General features: G+C 42.7%; 1 protein-coding gene across 4 annotated transcripts in view; it reads left to right on the top strand.

Moving 5' to 3' along the window:
* Positions 1–22,823, top strand: part of LAMA3 (laminin, alpha 3) — a 252,466-nt gene that overhangs the window by 184,029 nt on the left and 45,614 nt on the right. Inside the window, exons 1-10 of one of the 4 annotated variants that reach the window (XM_012662687.1) lie at positions 294–455; positions 3,203–3,316; positions 8,323–8,432; positions 10,822–10,902; positions 15,865–15,971; positions 19,473–19,523; positions 20,097–20,248; positions 21,793–21,903; positions 22,004–22,115; positions 22,332–22,499. In XM_012662687.1, coding sequence (XP_012518141.1) covers positions 294–455; positions 3,203–3,316; positions 8,323–8,432; positions 10,822–10,902; positions 15,865–15,971; positions 19,473–19,523; positions 20,097–20,248; positions 21,793–21,903; positions 22,004–22,115; positions 22,332–22,499 — 1,168 coding nt within the window. Of the gene's footprint in view, positions 1–293; positions 456–3,202; positions 3,317–8,322; positions 8,433–10,821; positions 10,903–15,864; positions 15,972–19,472; positions 19,524–20,096; positions 20,249–21,792; positions 21,904–22,003; positions 22,116–22,331; positions 22,500–22,823 lie in introns of those variants that run through there. The other 3 variants (XM_012662685.1, XM_012662688.1, XM_012662686.1) reach the window with 3 other exon arrangements.

Below are 22,823 nucleotides of genomic sequence, written 5' to 3'. Positions count from 1 at the left end.
TGACTCAGCCTGTGATTTATGCCTGCTCTAATCGTCTAGTGCCTGCGGGGTGAGGTGGGTAGAAGGTGATGCCTGCCCCACCTCACGGGAATTACAGAGCGGTGTGCGTACCTGCAGACTGTTATGTGTGCTCCCGAGCAGGCTGACTCATGTGTAAAGTTGAAAGGTGGGGCCCCGGCCGCAGACAGCCTTCCTTACCTGAGTCAGGCAGGCCGGGGCACCGAGCAGGAAGGGCAGGTATAAGAGGAAGAGGCAGAGGACCCCGCGGCAGCAGGCAGGACGAAGGGACCAGCATGCCCCCTGCAGTGGCCCGCAGCGCGGGTTGGCTGTGGATCTTTGGGGCAGCCCTGGGGCAGTGTCTGGGGTACAATTCACAACAGCAAAGGGTACCATTTCTTCAGCCTCCGGGTCAAAGTCAACTGCCAACAAGTTATGCGGAGTTTAGACCCAGCCAGGTAACGTTCCTTTTAAATTTGAGGTTGGGACGGGGAAGGGTTTCCAGCTTTGTGACATTTTGAGTTAGGATGATTAATGAGTAACTGATGGGCTGGGGGAGGCGCCGATGGTAGCCTCGTTGGTCGCGTTGACTGGCAGTGTTTATTACAGTGCCTGACAGATTGCTCTCCTGAGCTATTAACCACAAACCCCATAAACATCAGCCCGCCTGGAAATGCAGAGACAGTTAAGAGTTTGAATGCTTGTGGGGTATTAATATGCTATGAAACTTTGTGACCTTCAGAGAGCAACCCAACCCTTGGGACAAGAGTCCAATGCCTATAGGTTTCCAAATGCTGCTTGGAAGAAAATTCAACCCACAAAGTAAAACATGAGAAACAGTGGAATCCATGCTTAAGAAAAGTGATCAAAGTTTGAATAATACCTAGTAGACATGCTTCAACTTGCCAGGCATGAAACTTTCATAAATTCTGCTCTCTTTCTTTAAACTTCCTGGATGTTACCTGTATACTTACGGAGAAATAAATCCCTGGTTGCTGAAATAGCCCTAGAAACCAGATAGGGCATAATTTTACCATTTGTACCATTTTACCAGAAAACTTAGCATGAAAAATCATCACTTTGAAAAACCTTCACTAGTTACAAAACTCCTGTATTGAAATAATATATTAGAACACATTCATTTTCATTTAAAGAATAAGTTTTCATATAATCTGAATGTTTGAACTGAAATTTTTTGTAAAATGTGTTTTTGCTTGCTTTTTAAGAGATGAGAAAATGATAATATTTCAGGAACTGACAAATGCTCCGAGAGTCACATGATAGATAACTCTTGCAGAGTATTTTTTCTGCTTCTAATCAAAAACAAATTAAGATGGGTGATTTAGTTGTAATCAGGACAGACTATCCTCCCCCAAAGCATGTTAAATAAGCTTTTATTTAGGCATGTTGCCATAAACTAACCAGATTATTTGTTTATTTGAACAATTTGTTCTTTACCAAATACAATTATTTTGTAAGCAGGTAATGCGATATATGGTGATAATTATAAGATACTTGCCACGTATTAGTAGAGATTGTAGATATGATTGCACCATCATTGGCTGCGTTTCATTCAGATGTATCTTTCAGTTGGCTTTCGGCAAAAGAACATTCCTTTCATACTTCGACTCTCCTTCAGACAAGCCTATTCATATAGCACCTAATAGTCTATTTTTTTGCGATGTGTTTTTTTCCCTAAACATGGTTCCTAATAGCTTAAAGGAACAATATATCGGTCTTGTTGTTATGTACGATCTGTATTCATTGGTAATTTTGGAAGGAGCTCCTGGCAGCACCCAGAGGTTCCACCCCAGGCAGAGCATGGGGCTTCTGTCTCCCCTTCCTGTCCGATGGCTTCTTCCTCTCTTCTGCTTGACCAGGTAGAAAGACCATTATGACTATGAATGAATGAGAATGGACTGTTCATGTCAAGATTTCCTTTGACTGTAGTTTCAGAGTCTTACAGACATATGTGCTGTTTAAAGAGGATAAAAGACTATTCTTTATTTTGAAATATTAATTTTTTCTGGTGCTTTAAAGACGGGGTATGTAGGAGATCAGTGAAGGAAACTAGGGACAATGTCTGATTTTAGTCTGTGCCCTGATTAGCTCTGCCAAAATAAAGAACATGTCTGTAACTCTATTTAAAGACAGAAATCTAAATAATTTTTAACAGCTGATATAAGAATAATTAAATTACTTTTTCCCCCTATTGGAGGCATTCTTAACTAGAATCCTTTAAAAAAGATGTTAGTTCATGAAAAGAAAACTATAATTTTTTTCATCCAGATGAAAAATAATAACTTGTATTATACTGGAGAGAGACAATGTCCTGGAGATAGTAATAATCAAGGCAACATTGAACGAGGAAACAAGACCACACCCAGGGAGACTCCCTCAGGCCTAGTGTCCGTGTGCTCAGTATGGAGCAGACATTGGTGAACAGTCCTGTGTGGGAGCTCAGCACGCTGCCCCTGCCCTGGGGTTCCCTGTTGCCCATGGACTAGTGAGTGGCGGTGAAGTGATTGCACCAACTGCACCATGATTGTGTAGGCCCCAGTTCAGACTCCTTATACCCCCTCCCCAACTCCTGCTCCTGTACCTCCCCCCATCCCTCACTAACCCAAAGCCACACTGGGAGAGGGCATGGCTCCCTGAAGAGAACTTGAACTTGAAGTGACTTGGTTAAATGTCCTCCCCTCTAAGGATGGGGGTCCTGATTCTCTTTACTCATCCATCTTCCACCCCCTCCACCCACCCTCAAAATAAGTGATATGAGAACGCCTCTCTGCCTCCACACTTACCCTCTCTCTGACTTCCTCACCGTATGTCTCATGTTCCCACCTTGGCACAGGAACCAAACAGAACCTTACAGAAAAGCAGGTGGACCTGGCTGGTGGTTGAAATTAGAAATCTACACACTGGATGAAAGAAAGAAGACGAAAAAGTGAATGCTTCAGCTGAGCTCGGTGGTGAACACCTGTAGTCCCAGCTGCTTGGGAGGCTGAGGCTGGAGGATCGTTTGAGTTCAATAGTGTGCTATGATTGCACCTGTGAATAGCCATTGCACTCCAGCCTGGGCAACATAGCAAGACCCCATCTCTTAAAAAGAAAAGTGACTCCTTCACAGTCACAATTGTCACATGCTTTGGTTAGTAATTATTTTCTTTCTTTATATTGATTAAACACTTTGTTTGCAAAATAGGGTTGTAACCCCGGATACTATCGAGATCACAAAGGCTTGTATGCCGGACAGTGCGTTCCCTGCAAGTGCAATGGACATTCCAATCGCTGCCAGGATGGCTCGGGAATATGTATTGTGAGTACACTGATACTGTAATGCTGCCCGCAGACAATCTGTTTCTCCCCATTTCCCCCTACTCTGCCAGGAGACATCAGTGACACATCTCCTCCCAAACCCTAAATAGAGGTGGCCGTGTAAATGTAGGAGGCTCCAGCATTATCAAGCTGGATTATTTTACATTTCATTTTTTCCTCCATTTTAACATGTACCATCAGAAGAGAACCCCTGTCTGAATGATTAAATTAAATCTCTGCTTCATTAAGCATATTAATGGGTAGATCTTGGGGCTTAGCTCTTTCCAGGATATAATAAATCAGAGCCATTCCTTTGGTCCCCAGTTTTGTTAGGGTGACAGGAAATTGCAGGAGGGGGCTTGTTGCTGTCAGACGAGAGGTAACTCAGAAAAGCAACAGGGGAGAAGGGGGTGCTGCGAAAGGCCTGAGGCTTACACGCAGTCAGTCCAGCACAAACTCTCCACTATGCCAAGACAGAGCAGGGCTTGGGGAGGACAGGCGGGGGGAGGACGTCAGAGTCAGGAAAGGGCCACCTCCCCGCTCCCTTCCTCCCTGCATCCCGGGGCTGCACGTGCCCTGTATCGATTGTTTTTTCTTCGAGGTGTCGGTGCAGTCCTTGATGACTACAGCATAATGGATCTTATTTTGGAATATTTTATAAAATTCTCCCAAATAAAATTAGTTGCTTAGGAAATTTTTCTTTTCCATCATGAGGCAGAACCCTTTTTATTCTGCTTCTTTCATCCCCTTTCATCAGAGTTCTTCCTCCCAGCAGCCAGGGCCTCCCCAGTGAGGAGAATGGACAGTTCCAAGGGCAGGAGAGAGCGTCAGTGCTCCCAGGAACACAGAGCCCCAGTCGAGCTGTGCTCCTTTGCAAACACACTCCCTTGGCACAGCTTTCCTCTGCATTGTGCAACTAGAGTGTGTTTCAACTATTTGAGTTCCTAGACTATATTAAGCCAGTTCAGCACGGCCCAGGGAACTGCTTCCTCTGCAAGATGGGACAGGCAGGAACAGGAAATCATTGTAAAGAGCCGCCGGATAGAATACGTTGTTGAATTGTAACCTTATAAATTAAAGAAAAAAGCATTAGAAAATACTGTTTTTCAGCTTGGTAGCATTCCTATGTAATGGTTCATGTATGTCATGTGTAACACAAGTAGATGCTTTAGTTAAAAATAAATATTTATCTTATCACTGAACCATTACTAGATATCAAGTCTGCCTTATAAAAGCTGCCAAAGAACAGAGGGAGTTTTCTTTGTAGTCCATTCACTTAGCGAAGGATAACTTGAGAAAGTCGTAATTCATATTTTAATCAAACAAGATTTTCTTTTCCATTTCCTTTCTTTGTAGCTCTGTCTTCACTTGTCCCTGATGGCCTTGTGGCTGCTAGAGACTATTCATTCATTCAGGAAATCCTTAATGAGCATTTGCTGTTGTGGCAGGTAGTAAGTGCTGAGGTTCAAATCATTAGACACAATCTCTCGTCTCAAGAAGCGTGCTGTCTAGTGGGGGATGTGCATGTTTGCACGCACACATGTGCACACACACATGCACACACTACACACACACACAGAGTCCATGCCTGCGCTCAGTTAACTGCTCCATGGCCGGTACTGAGTGCTGATGCTGCCCTGAAACGTGTCCATTATGTGGAAGGGGAGGACACAGTGCTCATTCTCAGCAATAATGAGGAAGTCAAGTACCTTTGAATATCAATTGGGTCTTCTGGCTGATTCCACTGCAAATTGACCTTCACTTCTCAAGGTCCAAAGTAAATTTCTAAAATCAGGGCCCTTCACCCATGTGCAAATCTCCATGTCATTTCAAGAATAAACTTTGAAGTTTGAAAGATAAATAACCCAACTCCTTGCCGGTACAGCAGGATGTGTATGTGTCCAATGGCCAGGGAAGGAGTAGCAGGTGATGCGTATGTGGGTGCCACTGGTCACAAGGACCTACAGCGATCTCCCTGCTTCCTGCCAAGGCCCCTGCCTTTCTCCCCCTCTCCTCCTTGCCCCACCTTCTCCCCGTGTTTTCTTCTCTCCCCCGGCTCCCCTTGCCTTCTACTGTCTCTGTCACCCCTATCGTCCTCTGTCCCTCCCTTTTCTCTTCTCATCTTCTTTCTTCAGTATCCCTCTTTTCATTCCCATCTTCCCCACTCCACTGGAAGGCTTTATCTGGAATTCCCAGCCGACAACATTGCCCTGAGGCTCACAGAGGGCAGGAACCCCACCACCCTCAGGGCTAGTCTCAGGCACCCTCCAGTTGCATCCTGGAGCCCCCTTACACCTCAGCCTCGGGGACACCCGTCACTCCTCACTCCTTCCACGTGCAAGACCCAAGTTCTGCACGCTCTGTTCCTTGTGCCTGGAATGCCCTTCCCTCACTTCTGGCCCAGCTAATCCCTCTCCTTCCATCCCCTGGCAGGCAGTAGCTCCTCCAGGAGGCTTCCCTGAGGCTCTGGAAGGGGCAGCTGCCCCTCGTCTCGCTCCCTCAGAATGCTGGCACACCTCTGTCATCCTGTTTTCCACATGATATTGCCTATGTCCATGTACAGGGTTATATCTACCCCGAGGCAAGGTGCCAGCCCGCCTTTGCATCCCTAGTACCAGCATAGGTGGGCATGTAGTAAATGCCCAATAGATACTTGGTTGCAAGTGGAGCTAGGTGAGCACATGCCATGGGAGTGGAAGTGGCTCCTGCGGCATTCGTTCATTCTTTCACTCACTCGCTCACAATAAAATACAAGGACACTAGACAGGGAGATGCCTCAAATTTGCAGGACTGACGAAGACGGCTTCCAGGGTAGCCTCTCAGTTGAAGGCAAACAGCATTTCAGACATTCTTGTGGGACTTTACCAAGCAACACGGTTATGACACCCTTCCATGCACAATCCTCTCCCTTGCCCCTGAGGAGGACCAGTGTTTAGGGTGTTTTTAGTAGAGTGCGGATGTCCTCACCACAATTCTCATTTCTCCATGTTCTTGCTTCTGATGTTTTCAACCTCAGAACTAAGTAGTCATAGGACTAAAACATATCTATCCAGGGTATGTTCCTCTTTAAAATTGTCATTTGGGGCTGGGCGCGGTGGCTCATGCCTGTAATCCTAGCTCTCTGGGAGGCCGAGGCGGGCGGATTGTTTGAGCTCAGGAGTTTGAGCCCAGCGTGAGCAAGAGCGAGACCCCATCTCTACTAAAATTAGAAAGAAATTAATTGGTCAACTAAAAATATATAGAAAAAATTAGCCGGGCATGGTGGCGCGTGCCTGTAGTCCCAGCTACTCGGGAGGCTGAGGCAGGAGGATCGCTTGAGCCCAGGAGTTTGAGGTTGCTGTGAGCTAGGATGACGGCATGGCACTCTAGCCTGGGCAACACAGTGAGAGTCTGTCTTGGGAAAAAAAAAAAATTGTCATTTGGATTAAAAGAGAAAGAAAACTAAAATGGAAAGGTAAATAATGAGCTCCAAAAGACCAATGTTTTATGAGAGAGTTAGGGGTGAAGGAAGCTGCTGGTGTCCTCCTCTGACACTCCTGAGAGGCCACCACTGTGGCCTGGTCCACTGCAGGGAGGATTGTTCCCAGTGTCCGCACCTCAAAGAGAAACCCACACTACAGTAAGATTTGAGGAAGGAAGGAGGGAGTCCAGACAGGGGTGAACTTTCTGGTGCTGTGAACATGTGAGTAGTGTTCTACTTTAAAGGCCTGCCACATTTTCTGAAATGCTTACCAGTCTCCTGTGATTATAGCATGATTTTATATGTAGAAAAAAATATGAGAGGATATTTTAACATCTTAGTGTTTTGCATAATTTTCGGTTACTCAAACATTTGTGAAGGACGGCTTTGTTCAATTTGGAGAAACCGATGACATTGGGCAATCTTTTCCATTGCGAACGAACTATGTCCTCTTGTAATATACATGTACATTGTTTTTCCCCAACTTAGCTTCAGATATTATTTAAAAACTCACACCCATTAAAGCTTCCTACTAGCACCACCTCTGCACAGAGGTAAAATATATAAGCAAATTTTTTAAAGTATACTTACTCCAGGCAAGATAATTAACACAAAGTGTCTCTGAATTATCAAATGCCCACAGCAAGGGGAGTTTTCCTGGATACTTTAGAACTTTATTACTAGGGTAACACCAAGAAAAGTTATGGCCTGATAAAATTTCCACAAAATGAACAAATTCGATCCATGCCACTAGACTTTGTCGTAATAGACTGCTCAGTTGCAAAGTTGTATCATCTCAACACTTTGCTGAAGAACAACTTTCATTAGGCATTGACATGAAAATAATTGGATTTCCAAAAATATGAATAAAAAACTTAGATAAAATTAATTTCTTGCTCCTTTGGGACACTGGAATTAAGTTGAATGCTTCTTGCAGATACTATAAAACTTTTTATCATTTTAACAAATTCCATGTATTAAAAACATTTCAATTATATTGATCTTCAGTGTATCATTGTTACATGAACTATGAGGTAAAATGATGGTCATTTTCCTAGAAGCAATTCCAAGGGGAAGAGGGAAAAGAATCTGCATTTCCCAAGGGGCTAGTATACTTTACTTTCTAAAAATTCTCCCCAAAAGCCTTGGAAAGTGGGCATTACTCTGTCCATTTGAAGAAAATTACAACTGTATATAAATCGTGCTTCAGTGAAATTGATGGAAGAAACAATGAAGCACAGACAGGTGAAGGAATTTGTCCCAGGATTCCACAGCCATAGGATGTTAGAGTGGGATGTGAACCCCGCTGGCCTGTCCTCACCACGTCACGCCCCCAACATTACACACCACGTAACTGATGGAAGGGCACTTAATACCTTTCTTCCTAGCACCAACAATGATTAGATGGACAGGAAGTATGTATGATTAGTGGAACTGATATCGCTGTAAAGTCAGAGGACTTGAGTTCTAAGTGTGTAGGTTACAATGATCTGAAGAGTAATAAATGTACCAGGCTGCTGTTACCTGTGCTGTCCACCTGTCCCTAGAACTGTCAGCACAACACTGCTGGGGACCACTGTGAGCGCTGCAAGGAGGGTCACTATGGGAATGCCGTCCACGGATCCTGCAGGGCCTGCCCGTGTCCTCATACCAACAGGTACTATAGAGACTTAAAAATAACCTAGAGAGACCAGAAGTTGTTTGATGGTTGCCCAGGACTGGGGCTGGGGGTGGGAGGAATGGGAACTGACTGCTAAAGGATGTGGGATTTCTTTTTTAAGGTCATGAAAATGTTCTAAACTTGATTGTGGTAATGGTTATACAATTCTGTGTGTGTAACAAAAGCCATTGAATTGTACACTTTACATGGGTGAATCATCTGATACATGAATTAGATCTCAATAAAACCGTTATAGTAAAAAAAAATGAACAAACACAGAATGCAAGAAAAAAACAAAAACAAAACAGAAACAGTCTTTCCAAGCTGTATTCTTCTGGGCTTTTCCTTTTCCTTTTCCTTTTTCTTTTTTCCCTGCTGTATGTTCAGTGGTTAAACAATTATTTCTTGAGCACCCATTACAGGCCAGGCCTTGGCCCTCACTATGTGCTGGGGAAACTGGAAAGAAGATGGGGGAGTCTCTGATCTTGTGGGGCTTTACCTGGAGTGGGGCGGGGGTGTGTGATCACACTCAATAAATACGTACACAAGTAAATAAGAGGAACGATTTCAGATGGAGATGACATTTTCTGAAACAGGGTTGTGTGGTGATAGTGAGTGAGTGGCTGCTGCAGGGAGTTGGCCAAGGAGGCCTGCAGTGGGATGGAGGAAGCCACGGAAACATGAGGGTCCCAGGCAAGGAGGAAATGGAAGGTCAAGGCCTGTGAGAATGTGTTTGGGGACACGAGAAGGCGGGAGTGGCTGAAGTGCAGGATGGGAGAGAGCCGGAGCTGAGGCTGGTGGGGCCGCCAGGGCTCAGGTACTGTAGAACTCTGCAGGCTGGAGTGGAGCCTCTGGATCCTGTCCTCAGTGCAGCGGAAGCCTGGGGACAGGTCTGAGCCACCGAGTGATCTGATTCAGGCTCCAGTGTGGCCAATAGACTCTGTCGGTGGGAAGCCACCACTGTGTTTTCATGGTAATCCGTGTTCTCTGGGCTTGGCACCTTGTCCTGTTCTTGTTCAGCAGGATGTGTTCACTGCAGGGTCCAAGCAAAGAACAACATAACAAATAAACTAAATAAAGCAAGAGTCGGTTTGACTATCAAGAAGATCCTGATGAAGTATCTGTAGCACACAGGCTCAGAAACAAGTGTTGGCCCAAAGGCAGATTGACATCAGCCCAGTATCAGGCAAACGGGCCAAGTCCCAGCATCGCCAGCAGTCACTTGCCCAAGTGTGGCTTTTCTGGAGAGACATATTCGAAATGTTCACCCCGCTTTGCTATCTATGTATTTGATACCTGTTATGCTCACCCCATCTTGCAGCTTCATTTGTAGAGGGATCTATTGCTTGACGCTTGCCCAGACTTGTTTGAGCAGAAGCTGGCAAAAGCAGAAAGCAGCAAGATTTCCACGGGGGTGCTTGAAGAAAGCTTTTCGGTTTTGTTTGCAAAGCACATTGTTATCATCCGGGTCAGCTTCCAGCTTCCATGAAGCTGAAGTAACACGTAGTCTCTCAGATTTATCAATAAAACTCTATTTTTGTCTAATTCACCTTCCAGCAATATTAATACTACTGACAAATTTCTAACTGTCCCTTAACTCTGCATCCATCTAAGAGAGCAAGAGAGGCTTCCCAAATAAGAATTCTCTTCCCAGTGAATGATAAATGGAGACACTTCGTAAGGCAACAGGGCTTTTTCGTGGTCTCTCTCTCTCTCTCTCTTCTTTTTTTTTTTTTAAGCTTTTTCTCAAATATTGTCAGTTTAGAGCTAAAGGAAAAGGGAACAAAATTCCACAACTTGGTTTAAAAAAAGGTGAAAATGGCCCATGGCTGTCCCCACAGAGATGCCACAACAGGCGAGTGTGCTCTGTGCTCCTTTCTGGGCTCCAAGGGCCTGGCCACCCCCACCGGCTTTCCTTCCCAGAAGGCAATGTGGCCGATACAAAAGAACTAGAATAAACAAGGAGAAACTTTTCTTTTTAAAAGAATTAGAACTCTCTGTTCTTTTTTTCTGCCTAGACTTGTTTTATTCCTTCCTTGTTATTTCTGGAAAAATGCTGTTGTAATCATCTCTTCCAAAGTGAGTTACTTTGCTCTGTGTTAAGGGAAAGAATGCACTTCTCCCAGCCAAAAATAAAATAAATGCCTTCAGTCCTTGTTCACCACAATTTGCTCCATGTCAGCTGAGATAATTCATCATTATCTCTACAAGTCTTGATGGGCAGAATTTACTTCACACAAAAAAGTAGCCAGACACTGGGTTTCAATTTTTACTTAATGCAAGTCAATCCTTTGTGGTAAAAAAATAAAATAAAATAAAAATAAAAAAAATAATGAGCTTAAAGCCTATTGATTTATGTTTTTACTTTTTTCTGTCTTCTTTTAAGTTTTGCCACCGGCTGTGTTGTGAACGGGGGAAACGTGAGGTGCTCCTGCAAACCTGGCTACACAGGGACACAGTGCGAAAGGTGGGTGCCACAGGTGGGGGCGGGCGGGCTCTGCCAGCTGCAGGCTCAGGGCTGCAGGTGGGGCCCACTGGGCGGTGGCTTAGCTGGGGTGGGGCTGTGAATTTTACTGAAGGCTGGAAAAAGTCTCTTAGGAAAAATACAAGACTGCTCACTTAAGAAATCATTAACGTCTTTCTCTTTCTTGCCTTGCACATGTTTCAGAAATCTGAGAATGAGACACAACACAAACACAAACCCACACATAGCCCTACATATCCCCAACACACACCCCTACAGGCCTCAGTCCCGCACACCCTACGTACCTCTCCCCCCATGTAAACTCATCCCTAGGAACCCCTCCCCTCATTTCTGCCTCCCCCTCCCCCGCATATCTCTACATACTCCTAACCTCTCCCCTATAGACCGCTACAGACCCCTCAGCACACAGATACCTCTACATGCTCCCACCCCCATATAAACTCATTCCTGCACACTCCTCCCCCCACAGACACCCCTACTTAATGCGGGCGCCCACCCCCCCATCCCCTCACTGTATTTTGAACCCTTTCAGGACAGTCTGGTCTTACTCATTTCCGAATCTCTGGTGCCTAGCATGATACTGTTCACATAATAGGTGGTCAGCAATGTTTGCGAAACAAAAGAACAAATGCTGTGGAATGGCAAGTGTAAAACTGGTGCTGAAGGGCCACAGAGCCAAGCTTTGGTTGTTCACGAACACATTTTCATGATCAGCCGCCATGCGTAGGGCACCGCCGAGCGCTGTGGAGGTAGAGAAGGTGCTACAGTGCAGCTGAGAAGGTGCCACGCGTACTTGGAAAAGTAACAGTATAAAAAATGAATCATATGACCCACGTTTTTAATTTGAAAATGTCTTTATTATAAAAATAATGTGATACAAGTAAGCAAAGAACCAGTGAGCCCCACCACACCCCTGCTATGTCACACGCTGAACACAGGCGCACAGGTTCACACACAGTCCTGTTCATAATCATTTTTTTTTTTTTTTTTTGAGACAGAGTCTTACTCTGTTGCCCCGGCTAGAGTGCCATGGCGTCAGCCTCGCTCACAGCAACCTCAAACTCCTGGGCTCAAGCGATCCTTCTGCCTCAGCCTCCCGAGTAGCTGGGACTACAGGCATGCACCACCATGCCTGGCTAATTTTTTCTTTCTATTTTTAGTAGAGACGGGGTCTCACTCTTGCTCAGGCTGGTCTCGAACTCCTGAGCTCAAACAATCCGCTCGCCTCGGCCTCCTAGAGTGCTAGAATTACAGGCGTGAGCCACCGCGCCCAGCCTGTTCATAATCATTTTACCCGCAGAGCACCACTGTTAAAGGCTTGCTGCATATTCTTACACATCATTTCTACATGCAGGGACTTTTTTAAAAAAAGAAAAGTAGATTTCTGTTTTACTTTATGTTTTGGTTTGTTTTTCTTATCTAATGCTATGTTAGTCATCTTACTTACTTTCCATAATCTTTCCATATCACTAAGCATGCATTGATAACATCACATCAGTGACCGAAAAGTTTCCACTGAGGTTCCATAATCCCCTACTCTTGGTTTTAGAGAGCCTTTGTTCTCTATTTAGAACAACACTAAAATCAAATCCTTGCAGCTAAATATTTGTGTACATAAATCCTCAAGATACAATTGTCAAAATGGATCCTCTTGATCAAAGGATAGGTACATTTTTCAGGCTTTTCATATATTTTACAAAATTGCCCTCCAGAAAGGTAGTGAAAGAGAATGAGCAACTTGCTGCCCCAATGGATATTGAAAATGATCAATATTTTAAATGTTTGCCAATTTAATAGGAAAAAGTGTATCATTTTAATTAAATTTTTGTTTAATATTTGGATTGTTTTTTTCATGTGCTTATTGACCATTTACAAATCTTATTTTTTGAATTGTTTTCTAGATCATTTACCCATTTTTTTCTATTTGAATGTTCATCTTTTATTGTTTTCTTCCATTTGTAGAAAATTCTTTTATAGGAAATTAATCCTTCATAAAATATGTTGTAAATATTCTTCTCAGTTTGTTTTTGCTTGTTTGTTTTTTAGTTCTGTTTTTGTCAATTCCATGTATGCAATAGTTAAGTTTTACTATAGTTGTGTCTACTCTTTTGTCCTTTAGAGTTTCAGCCATCGGTATCATGCTTAGAGAGGTTATATAAATGTTTATGCATATTTTCTTTTAGTACTTCAGTGGTTTTATTTCTTGCATTCAAGTCTTTATTTTGATGGAAGTTTGGAACCTAACCTTTTTGGTGGTTTCGCATATCACATGCCAGATATATTTAAGGTCAGCATGTAAGACAAAAATTGACCACAGTGCAAATAACCCTGAATATTCCAACATCTCATTTCTCAATAATCCAGGGCCATGTTGCATGAAATATATGCAGTGTTTGGTTCCACTGCTGAACTGTACTTAGTGTGAGATGTTCGCGCTAGGAGAGGCATGAGGAGCTAGAGCAGCCAGGGGAACAGCAGGTTCATATCCCCCATGTCATGTTCACTCCAGGATGTGAGCTCCCTGTGTGACCTTGGGGCAGATGTTTCAGCTGCTTTTCTCTCTCTCATGCTCTCACTCTCATGCTTTCACACACACTCTCTCTCTCTCTCTCTCTCTCTCTCTCTCTCTCTCTCTCTCTCTGTGTGTCTTTTACCAAGTCCATTTAGTTGAATTCACTAAAGCTAAATGTGTATGTACAAAATTTCTACATACACTTGGATTTGTTTCTGTACATTTTATTTTGTTTGTGCCATTATGATTTCTGTATCATTTCTGAAAGTGTGAAATGCCTTTGAGTATGTCGTTGAGCAAGACTCCCCTTGTATCTTTTATTTAAAATTCTTTCCTTAGTCATTCTGGCAGATTCTTTTTCTGGATGAATATTAGGAGAGTTTGACCAAATTTTCTAAAAAACAGAAAATTAAATCAACCAGCTTTCCTAGGAAGGCATGACCACTCTAGACTGGGGTTATCTGAAGTGTTTATGGACCAGGTGGGACTTCGGCAGGTCTAAGGGATGACTAGAACCCAGGAGAGCCGGGAGATGGAGGTGCAGGGCTGGAGGGGACTGCCGTGTGTGGAAGGCAGGGGCTGCCGTATTACGGGAACATGGAGCAGCAGCTAAGGAGCCCAGACTCTGTCCTATGGTAAAAGAGACAGTTTAAGGTTCTTCCAGTTTCCATTTTCCATTTCAGCAAAAGGAACATTTGTCACACCTGCCTCACATTTATTATTCATTCTTTCTTTCAATGAAAAATGTATGGTGGTCCTAGCATATGCCTGGCACAGTGTAAAGCACTGGAACAAGCAGAGCACAGACTCTGCCCTCCAGGGCTGTCCAGCCCAGTGGTAGACAGACCTAAAACCAAGCCACTACAACAGCAAGAGGTGGGAGAACCAGGTAAGAGGGCTGCAGCAGGAGGGGCATCCGACCAGCGAGACAGGAAGGTGGGTCGGGGGCACTGGGGAGGGATTCCAGGCTCTGTGATTTAAGAGCCACAGGACTCACGCCTGGACAGGCTGCCTAATTCACTTCTCCTTCTGGTTCTTCGCAAACAACAATGAAGCAGAAAACAGCAATAGGCTCGATGAGACATCCATTTGGCAGGTGGCTCATTTGAAGGGAGATTTTTAATTAACAGTTCTCCTCTCAGCTTGTGTTTGTCACAGTCGACGTCTCAAGAAAACAAACTATCATTTCTCAAAAGTTTTTAAAACCTTTTTCATGGGTAAATGCCAATTTGATGTCAACATTCTTCATTTGTTAAACATGAATTGTGCACCCAGGCTAGTCGTCAACTAGTCCGTGATAAGTACAAGGACAGTGGAGGATGAAAAATAGGAATATACATTACACAGATGCTAGTTGGGTAGAGGAGGCAGCGCTGGCTTGGGGGAGGGGTAGGAAAGTCTTCCCAAACCTCACCATGCTCGTTTACCTTTTCTCCCTCAGCCACACAGAGCCACCGATTACAAACGTGTACACTCTGTGTTTGTTGTACCAATGTCATCTATGAAATTGGGAAGTTTTACTGCATTCCTTTGTGTTTAGCCACTACCATAAAATGAGAATAAGGGATGAGTTATGTCTTCTAATCAGTAAGCAATGGTTTGCAAGAATGAGGAAGAAGTGGAATCAAACTTCCTGAATGTTTATGTGGCTTTAATATAGGGTACTTTGTAATTATGAATCTTTTACATGGAAAGTTTAGATCTAGGTAAGACATCTAGAAATAAAGCATTTTAGAGTATAGATCTTCTGCATGGCATGATTTGTTAGGTACATACCTGGCTAGTCACAAAGTAAAGCCCTGTTATTAGCACATTACCACCCCGCCTAGTAGACTTAGATAAGTCTCCTCAGCCTAGTTATGGTCTTGACAGTTAGGGAATACACAGGCTTTCTACTTCCCATCTATTTTCTGAAATGCAATAACTTCCAATGATACCAGTTAGAAAATGAGTATTTCATCATGTTTTGTAATGATAACAACTGTTTATTGAGTGTCTATTATGTGCAGGCATTGTGCTGGATTCTTTGCTGCATTATCTCTCATCTTATACCCATTGGCCAAAATAGGTATTATTAGTCCAATCATTTATTTATCCATTCAACAAATACTTATCTGGCACCTAATATGTGCAAGCACTGCAACCATGAGTGCAGACGTGAATTATGCAGACTCGAAAAAATACCAATAGGAAATATTAGGAAAGCCCTCCTTTGTGCAAAAATTTGAAATTACATGAATCCCTAAATTTTTTTTCTATGAGGAAATTCAAGGGGTAAATATCTGTATCAAGAAATATTCATGGTTGCAAATCTATGTCAGCCTTCTTCCCATAGGGTTCCAATATCCCAAACAGAAAGCCAGAAGTTGAAAAACTTAGGGATACATGATGAGTTATTTAGATGTTTCTCCTCCTTTCTGTATTTTGTGTAGGTGTGCACCAGGATATTTCGGAAATCCCCAGAAATTTGGAGGTAGCTGCCAACCATGCAATTGTAATGGTAACGGCCAGTCAGGCACTTGCGACCCCCTGACTGGAGGTAAGACCGCCACACTCCGCTGCTAACCCGTGTTCATAAAACTGGCGTCAAATAACAGGCTAAGAACACAAGCACAAATTTTCAGGAAGCATGATACACAGTTCCAGCTAATATATTGTCCCCTTGTTTTAACAACCCTGGGAATACTTAGGTCATATTTGCAGTTTTGGTGAATAACTTACTTCAATTAGTTTTTTTTTTTTTTTTGAGTAAATTGTTTTTAAAACTCAACTAATTTTAACTAAAATAACTTCCGCCCCTACTTTGGTGATTTTGCTGAGACGTCCCTTTGAGATTGTAAGGTTGTCATCACATCTTTCTTCACGTGTGGATGCGAGGAACTCAAAGTACTCTTCCTTTTTTAGCAATACATGTTCTGGAATGTGGGTGGGTAATTGGGGTGAATTTTACACACCAAGGAAAAGATAATTAGTGGGTGTTAGGAGGGTTCATTAGGAACAACTTGGAACAAAAAGGAAGACCACCTCTTCCTTCTTTGATGGAGATACTAATACGATTTATCAGGAAAATGCCACTAATGCAGTGTAACACCAAACACTTGGGTAAAATCTCTCATCTGATAGTCATGGACAAGGTGAGGAACTAACCCTGGAAGTATGAATTAGAGTTGGCACGTGGCGATTCCCAAAGGAATGCAGAGTGAATGGTTGATGGCGGTCTAGAGTGGGGTGGTGTTGTCTTGCCTCAGGACTTCATCCTTGGCTACGTCTTGTTCAACACTTGACTTGGGTGGAATGTGGAAAGCATGCCTACCCAGTTACTGATGACACAGCGTTGGGAAGAATAGTGTAGGGGCCAAGAGAAAACTTGCCCTTCGCTCCCTGAAGGTTCACTGAAAATCTACTGACAAAAGGCAGATCAATAGGAGAAGATGCATGCAAAATTTTATTTTAATGTGCATTAACACAGGAGAATCACAGGAGACTGGTTACCCAATAACTCAGTGGGGTACAGATGCTTCCATACCCTTCTTCATTGGGGAAAGAGAGATGGGAAAATGTGGATGATTTTAAGGGGGATAGCAAGTGATTTCAGGAGGATTCAATGGTCATGGAGGACATATAATGAGGCCTGGGACAAAGTCTATTGGGCCCGCAGAGCAGACGACAGTTGGTGACAAAAGTCTGTCCAGGTGTGTAAACAGACTTCAGTCTTTCTTCCTGTGATATGACTTCAGTTAATAAAAACTCATCAGGGTACAAGAAGTAATTGTTTTCTTCTTTGGCAGATCTGGACTGTGGCCAGATAAGGGGGTATCAGAGTAAAGCTTCCTCCAGCATCTGCTGGGCTCCAAAGGCCTTTGATTTAAAATAGTCAGCACACGAGGGTGCCATATTTGGGGGTGAAATTCCCCAGCTCCCTCCATAGCAAATGCCTATTATGACGCATTTAGAATACAAAAGGGCCTCCGCATCCTGGAATGATGGGCCAATTCTAACCAGACAAAACTATGTTAAGGACATGCATGTGGTCTGACAGAAAAAAACATCAACCTTTAGGCGTGTGATAAATGAGATGTGGTTTAGTAGCAGGAGGTGTAAAAAGGTTTAAGGTTGTCATCAGCAGTTAGCTCAGTGTGGCTCAAGGGTGTGGTGTGGCCCCTAAGACAGCTCATGCTATCGTTACCGAGTTCTAGTGTCCAGAGCCAAGTGTCCACCGTTCCATGGCACTCTGCTCACAGAAGTCCCCGTGTGAGGGTTATTTATGTCTTTAGAAGACAGTAGATGAGTTATAATGTGTTCAGAAAGAGTGTGAGACTGTGAAGTGTTCCAGTGTGACACTTGGAACCGCGTCACATGAGGAAGGACTGAGCATGGCAGTGAGAGGAGGACCCAGAAGGGACCTACTTGACAGGCTGGTGTGTGGGGGAAGGTTGATCTCGTTCTCTGTGGCGGAAGGGACAGAACTTATAGCAAAGAGTGAAAGCAAGAGGGAGATCTATTTTAAATCATTCTAAGGAAGAAATGTCGAATGTTTAAAACGTTTAAAGATGAAACATACTGTTTTAAAAGGAGGCGATTTGTACTGTCACTGGAGCTATTCAAGAAGTTTCAACATCACACACAACTTATTCATGGGATTATTGCCTCCCTAACCCTCATTTCCCCTATTCCAGTAACAAAAATAGCAACCTCAATTGAGGATGGTAACTATTTGCTCCAAAAATGGAAGAAAATGCTCGTGCATGAGGCTGACTTGTTCATGTGAACTTTTTTTTTCTTTTTTATTCTTTTTTTTCCTCCCCTCAACTAATAATGTACAGATTCCTTGGTGGTCAAAACTCAAGCTTGTTGGGAAAATTGCACTGATAAACCAATCACCCAGGGAAGCCTCATCCCCTATAAACTGCTCCGGGTACCGTGGGAAACTATGGAGGCAATAAAAGCATGTTTACTGGCTGGAAGGCATTTATAGACTAATTGAGGAAATAAAAGTGTCACAACTATATACAGATATAAGAATGAGCAAATATTTTTAAAAAGGATGAGTAAAAGAAACCTATGATTATATATAATAAATTAAAATGTATACAAACATATATATAAAGGAAATGATTGTCTTTAAGTGGTAGGATCAAGGGTGATACTTTTTTTTTTCTGACTTTCCTAAATTTTCCATCAATGAACTTATTTTTTTACAATTAAAAGTAGACGTGGTTTAAAATGTACGTATATACACACGAAGTGTAGAATGTTACTGGCTGCATGAAAGCCTCTTGTAGCATGTCCAGGAAAATGTCAAGTCGAGTTTTGCTGTGGTGAAGTTAGATTATTTCTCAGAGGGAAGGGAGAGGGCATGTCTGTATACGAATGTGTGGCATAGGGATAAGAGGAGACATGCAAGGAGTAAAGAATATTCCAGAATGTCCACCAGGCTTTCCTGACTGCAGCCGAGAAACTCAGCTTATGTGTGCCATACGTAGTTGGCAGTGTGGGCCCACTAACATCGTGTGCGTATGTCTATCACGGCATCTGTCACTCTGTTTTGCAATCTGTCTGCCTCCCCCGTGTGACTGTTAAATCACAGAGCAGCAGTGATTTTTGACTTGATACCTTTGTATTTCCAGCACCTAGAACAGGCCACAGCACACCATGGGTGCTCAAAGGCACTCAATGAATGTTTGTTCAGTGTTCTTGAATGGTACTGGAAGAGGCACGAACATATGAAGAAAGCCTTAACACTAATGATTAAGAGTTTTAATTTAATAAGAAAATCATGGCCCTTTATAGAGAGGACCTTTGTGAGAAGAAATGGACTGTATCATGAGGGAGGCCACGCAAAAAGTTCCTGCAGCAAGCCTGCTGGGAGCTGACAGAGCTCCCTGGCGGGGGTGGTGGGGAGGGGATGGGAAGAGCCAGCAATGCTGGGTAACTGGGTGACTAAAATCTTTCAAAACTAGCTTTTCTGAAAATCAAGTTAAGAAGCAGATGAAGAGTAAGTTTAATAACAATATCTCCTTTGGTTGTTTCCTGCTTTCAGACTGCATAAACCAAGAACCCAAAGATGGCAGCCCCCCAGAAGAGTGTGACGGTGAGAAAAGAAAGCCCCTGCCTCTTTTTGGGTGGTGGGTTAGTGTAAGATATGTGAACCCGTGCTGGGACGTGCCATTTCCAGTCTGGGAAAGCCATGGTGGGAGGTGGTGGGAGGAGGACTACTTAGGGTCCCTTCCAGCCTCTCTCCACTACTGGCTGTATGACCTTTAGCAGGCGACTTTGCCTCTCGAAGCCTCAGTTTCATAATTTGCTAAATGGACATAATAACTAGACCTGCCTCATCGGGCTATGGGGAAATGCTGGTAAATCCCTATCACAATGTATTTGGAAATAGCGAGCTCTCCATAAGTAAAAGCTATTTATTATTGTTTTCTGCATGTACAAAACTAAGCAAAGAGTTGCATGGAATTGCCATTTCTTTTTAAAATGCTCCCTGTGTATAGGGCTCTCCTTTTTCCAGAATATGCATCCCTCCCGAGAAGGCCAGGGCTGTGACTTTTGCCTGTGACGATCTGTGTACATGTATGTGAACCGGCTGCACAGCCCCTGTGCTCTTTGCATGCCGGCAGCCCCAGCGTAGCACGTTTGCCTTTGATTGTGGCCCCTGCAGATTGCGACAGCTGTGTGATGACCCTCCTGAATGACCTTAACGCCATGGGCGAGGACCTCCGCCTGGTCAAGTCTCGGCTGCAGGGCCTGAGTGCCAGCACAGACACTCTGGAGCAGATGAGGCACATGGAGACCCAGGCCAAGGACCTGAGGGTAAATGCCCTGCGGCCCGACATAGACACGTGAATAGATGCTGTGGGAATGGGGAAGAGGCTGACTCCATCTAAGGCTCAGGGGGTTTCCTCCTTCCTCTGATCCAAATGAAGATTAGATTTTTACTGCTGGAAAGTATTTGTGAATACACAAAACTAACACTTCTGCGTGAACATCTTTTACTTACTGAACATGTCTGGGCTAATTTTTCTCATAGAGCCTTTGTTTAGTTTAATGTCTTGCATTTAGAAGACTCAAACACAGATTTGTGTTAAATTGGTGTTAATTCTTTAAATGTTTGATAGAATTTTCCAGTGGGCCTGAGATTTTCTTTGTTAGAAGTTGTTTTTTTTTAATAAAACTTAAATTCAATTTTTAAAAGATAGATATGAGACTAAAACCACACAGCTAGTACATGATGGTTCTAGAAGAATTCAAATCAAAATTAAATTCTAAGACCATGCTTTATCCACTAGACCTCTTATCCAGATGTTCTGCTGATATACTATATAGAAATGTGTCTCAGTTTTCCCCTAGTAAAATTAAAATAAAACTATCCTTTTGCCATATCATACAAACAGTGTGAAGATTCAGTAGGAATAAGTATGAGAAGGGAAGTAACATTTTTCAGTGCTCATGTGCACATGACATTTTAGAATATCTGAGCTCACTTATCACCAAAGCTAACTTTGCAGCTAAATATTATAACCCCCAATTTACTAGTGGCAGAGTAAGACTTAGTGAGGCTCATCTACTAAGTGGTAGACCTGGGGTTTGAACTTAGGCTCTAAAGTGTCTATTCTTTTACCCAACACTGGCTCTGACATACATATGGAAGTAATAGTATCATTTTTTCTTGTAAAATATTTCAAGATATTAATACTTTTTCCAGAGCAATTGAAAATAACCACTGCTCTAGATATAATGTACAGCAATGTTAGCTTCTAAAAGTCGTAAGTCAGTTTAGTACTAAAAAAAAAAAAAAAAAAACAAAAAAAAACAAGGGACCTGAATTATGGTCCTGAAATAATCACTGATCAGCCATGGACAAGTCACTCAACTTCTTTGGGATTCCATTTTCTCATTTGTAATATGAGGCTATTCAACTGCATGAGCTCTGAGTTCCCTCCAGCTGTATTAGATTAGATTCTTTGAATCTAATGTTTCCTTCAATAAAGTAGCCATGTGCACTGCATTTAGTATTGTCAGTTTGATTGTAAATATTTAAAAACTATATTTGTTTTAAAATCCGAAAATGAACCCATCAGGCAAGTAGTATCGCCCTCATTTCTGTAAGGTCAGGTCATCAATTCAAGTAAAGTATCTCTTGTCTATTCACATTTTGCACATTTGCTGCTTTATTTTAGAGCCATATCACAATTTACATCAGAAAGTAGGTTCTTCATGTAACCTCTTTCAAAGAATCACATTTTTTCCTGTGGAACCAGCATTGGGTCTTGCTAAGTGACTCTTTTCATTTCATTACTAGGATTTAGTCTAAATTTTTACTCTAAAGTGACATCGACTTTGTGTTTTGTTTACAGAATCAGTTGTTCAACTACCGTTCTGCCATTTCAAATCACAGATCAAAAATCGACGGCTTGGAAAAAGAACTGAGTAATCTGAATCGCGAGTTTGAGATTTTGCAAGAAAAGGTAATATGTTAGGTTAATTAACGATTTTTTTTCACTTTCAAAACGTTTTTAGGTTTTTTTCCGAATCAATTCGTTACTAATCAATTTATTTTTCATGTAGGCACAAATGAATTCCAGAAAAGCACAAACACTGTATAATAATGTTGATCAGACAACCCAAAGTGCAAAAGAGCTGGACACGAAGATTAAAAATGTCATCCGGAATGTGCACAGTAAGCAGAGTTATTCAGCCCGATTAAATTTTTTTTCATTACATAACCTTCATTGTACACTGAAAGAATTCCCTTTAAGAGTTCAACATGATGAAAAAGATCCCATAGTGATACTAAAACTAATATGAAACCTCCATAAAAGTTTCTGCCTTTTTTTTTTTTTGGTCTGCTGGATCCTAGAATTCCCAGTTCAATAAACTATTTGATGTTTTTTAGTTCTCTTGAAGCAGATCTCTGGGACAGACGGAGAAGGAAACAACCTGCCTTCAGGTGACTTTTCCAGAGAGTTGGCCGAAGCAGAGCGCATGATGAGGGAACTGCGGAACCGGAACTTGGCCAAGCACCTGAGAGAGGCAGAAGCAGAAAGAAGAGAGGCTCAGCTCTGTAAGAACATCCCCAAATTCTCGCATCCAGTCCATTCTAACTGGTTTGAAATACAATGTGCAAACTACAGTATAGCATTCCCAGTGACAGGTGGAAGGTCATTTCCTCAAATACGGTGAAAATGGGCAGCCCTCCGGGAGACCAAGAGTGGTTTCTCCAAGTTATCAAGAGGCTGTAGAATATAACGTCTAACCATCATCCAAAAAAAAGTTCTTCTCCTAGAAGTTAGCTATTGATACTTTTTTCCCCCTTTTTAGCTGCATTTTCATTTTTCTGAACGTTCACTCACCTCTTTCTAATTTTCTAATTATATCATTTTTAACT

Source organism: Propithecus coquereli, unplaced genomic scaffold (genome assembly GCF_000956105.1).
Source record: "Propithecus coquereli isolate 6110/MARCELLA unplaced genomic scaffold, Pcoq_1.0 Scaffold773, whole genome shotgun sequence".
NCBI lineage: Eukaryota > Metazoa > Chordata > Mammalia > Primates > Indriidae > Propithecus > Propithecus coquereli.
Note: the sequence above shows the minus strand (reverse complement) of the source record. Positions and strands in the feature narration are given on the sequence as shown.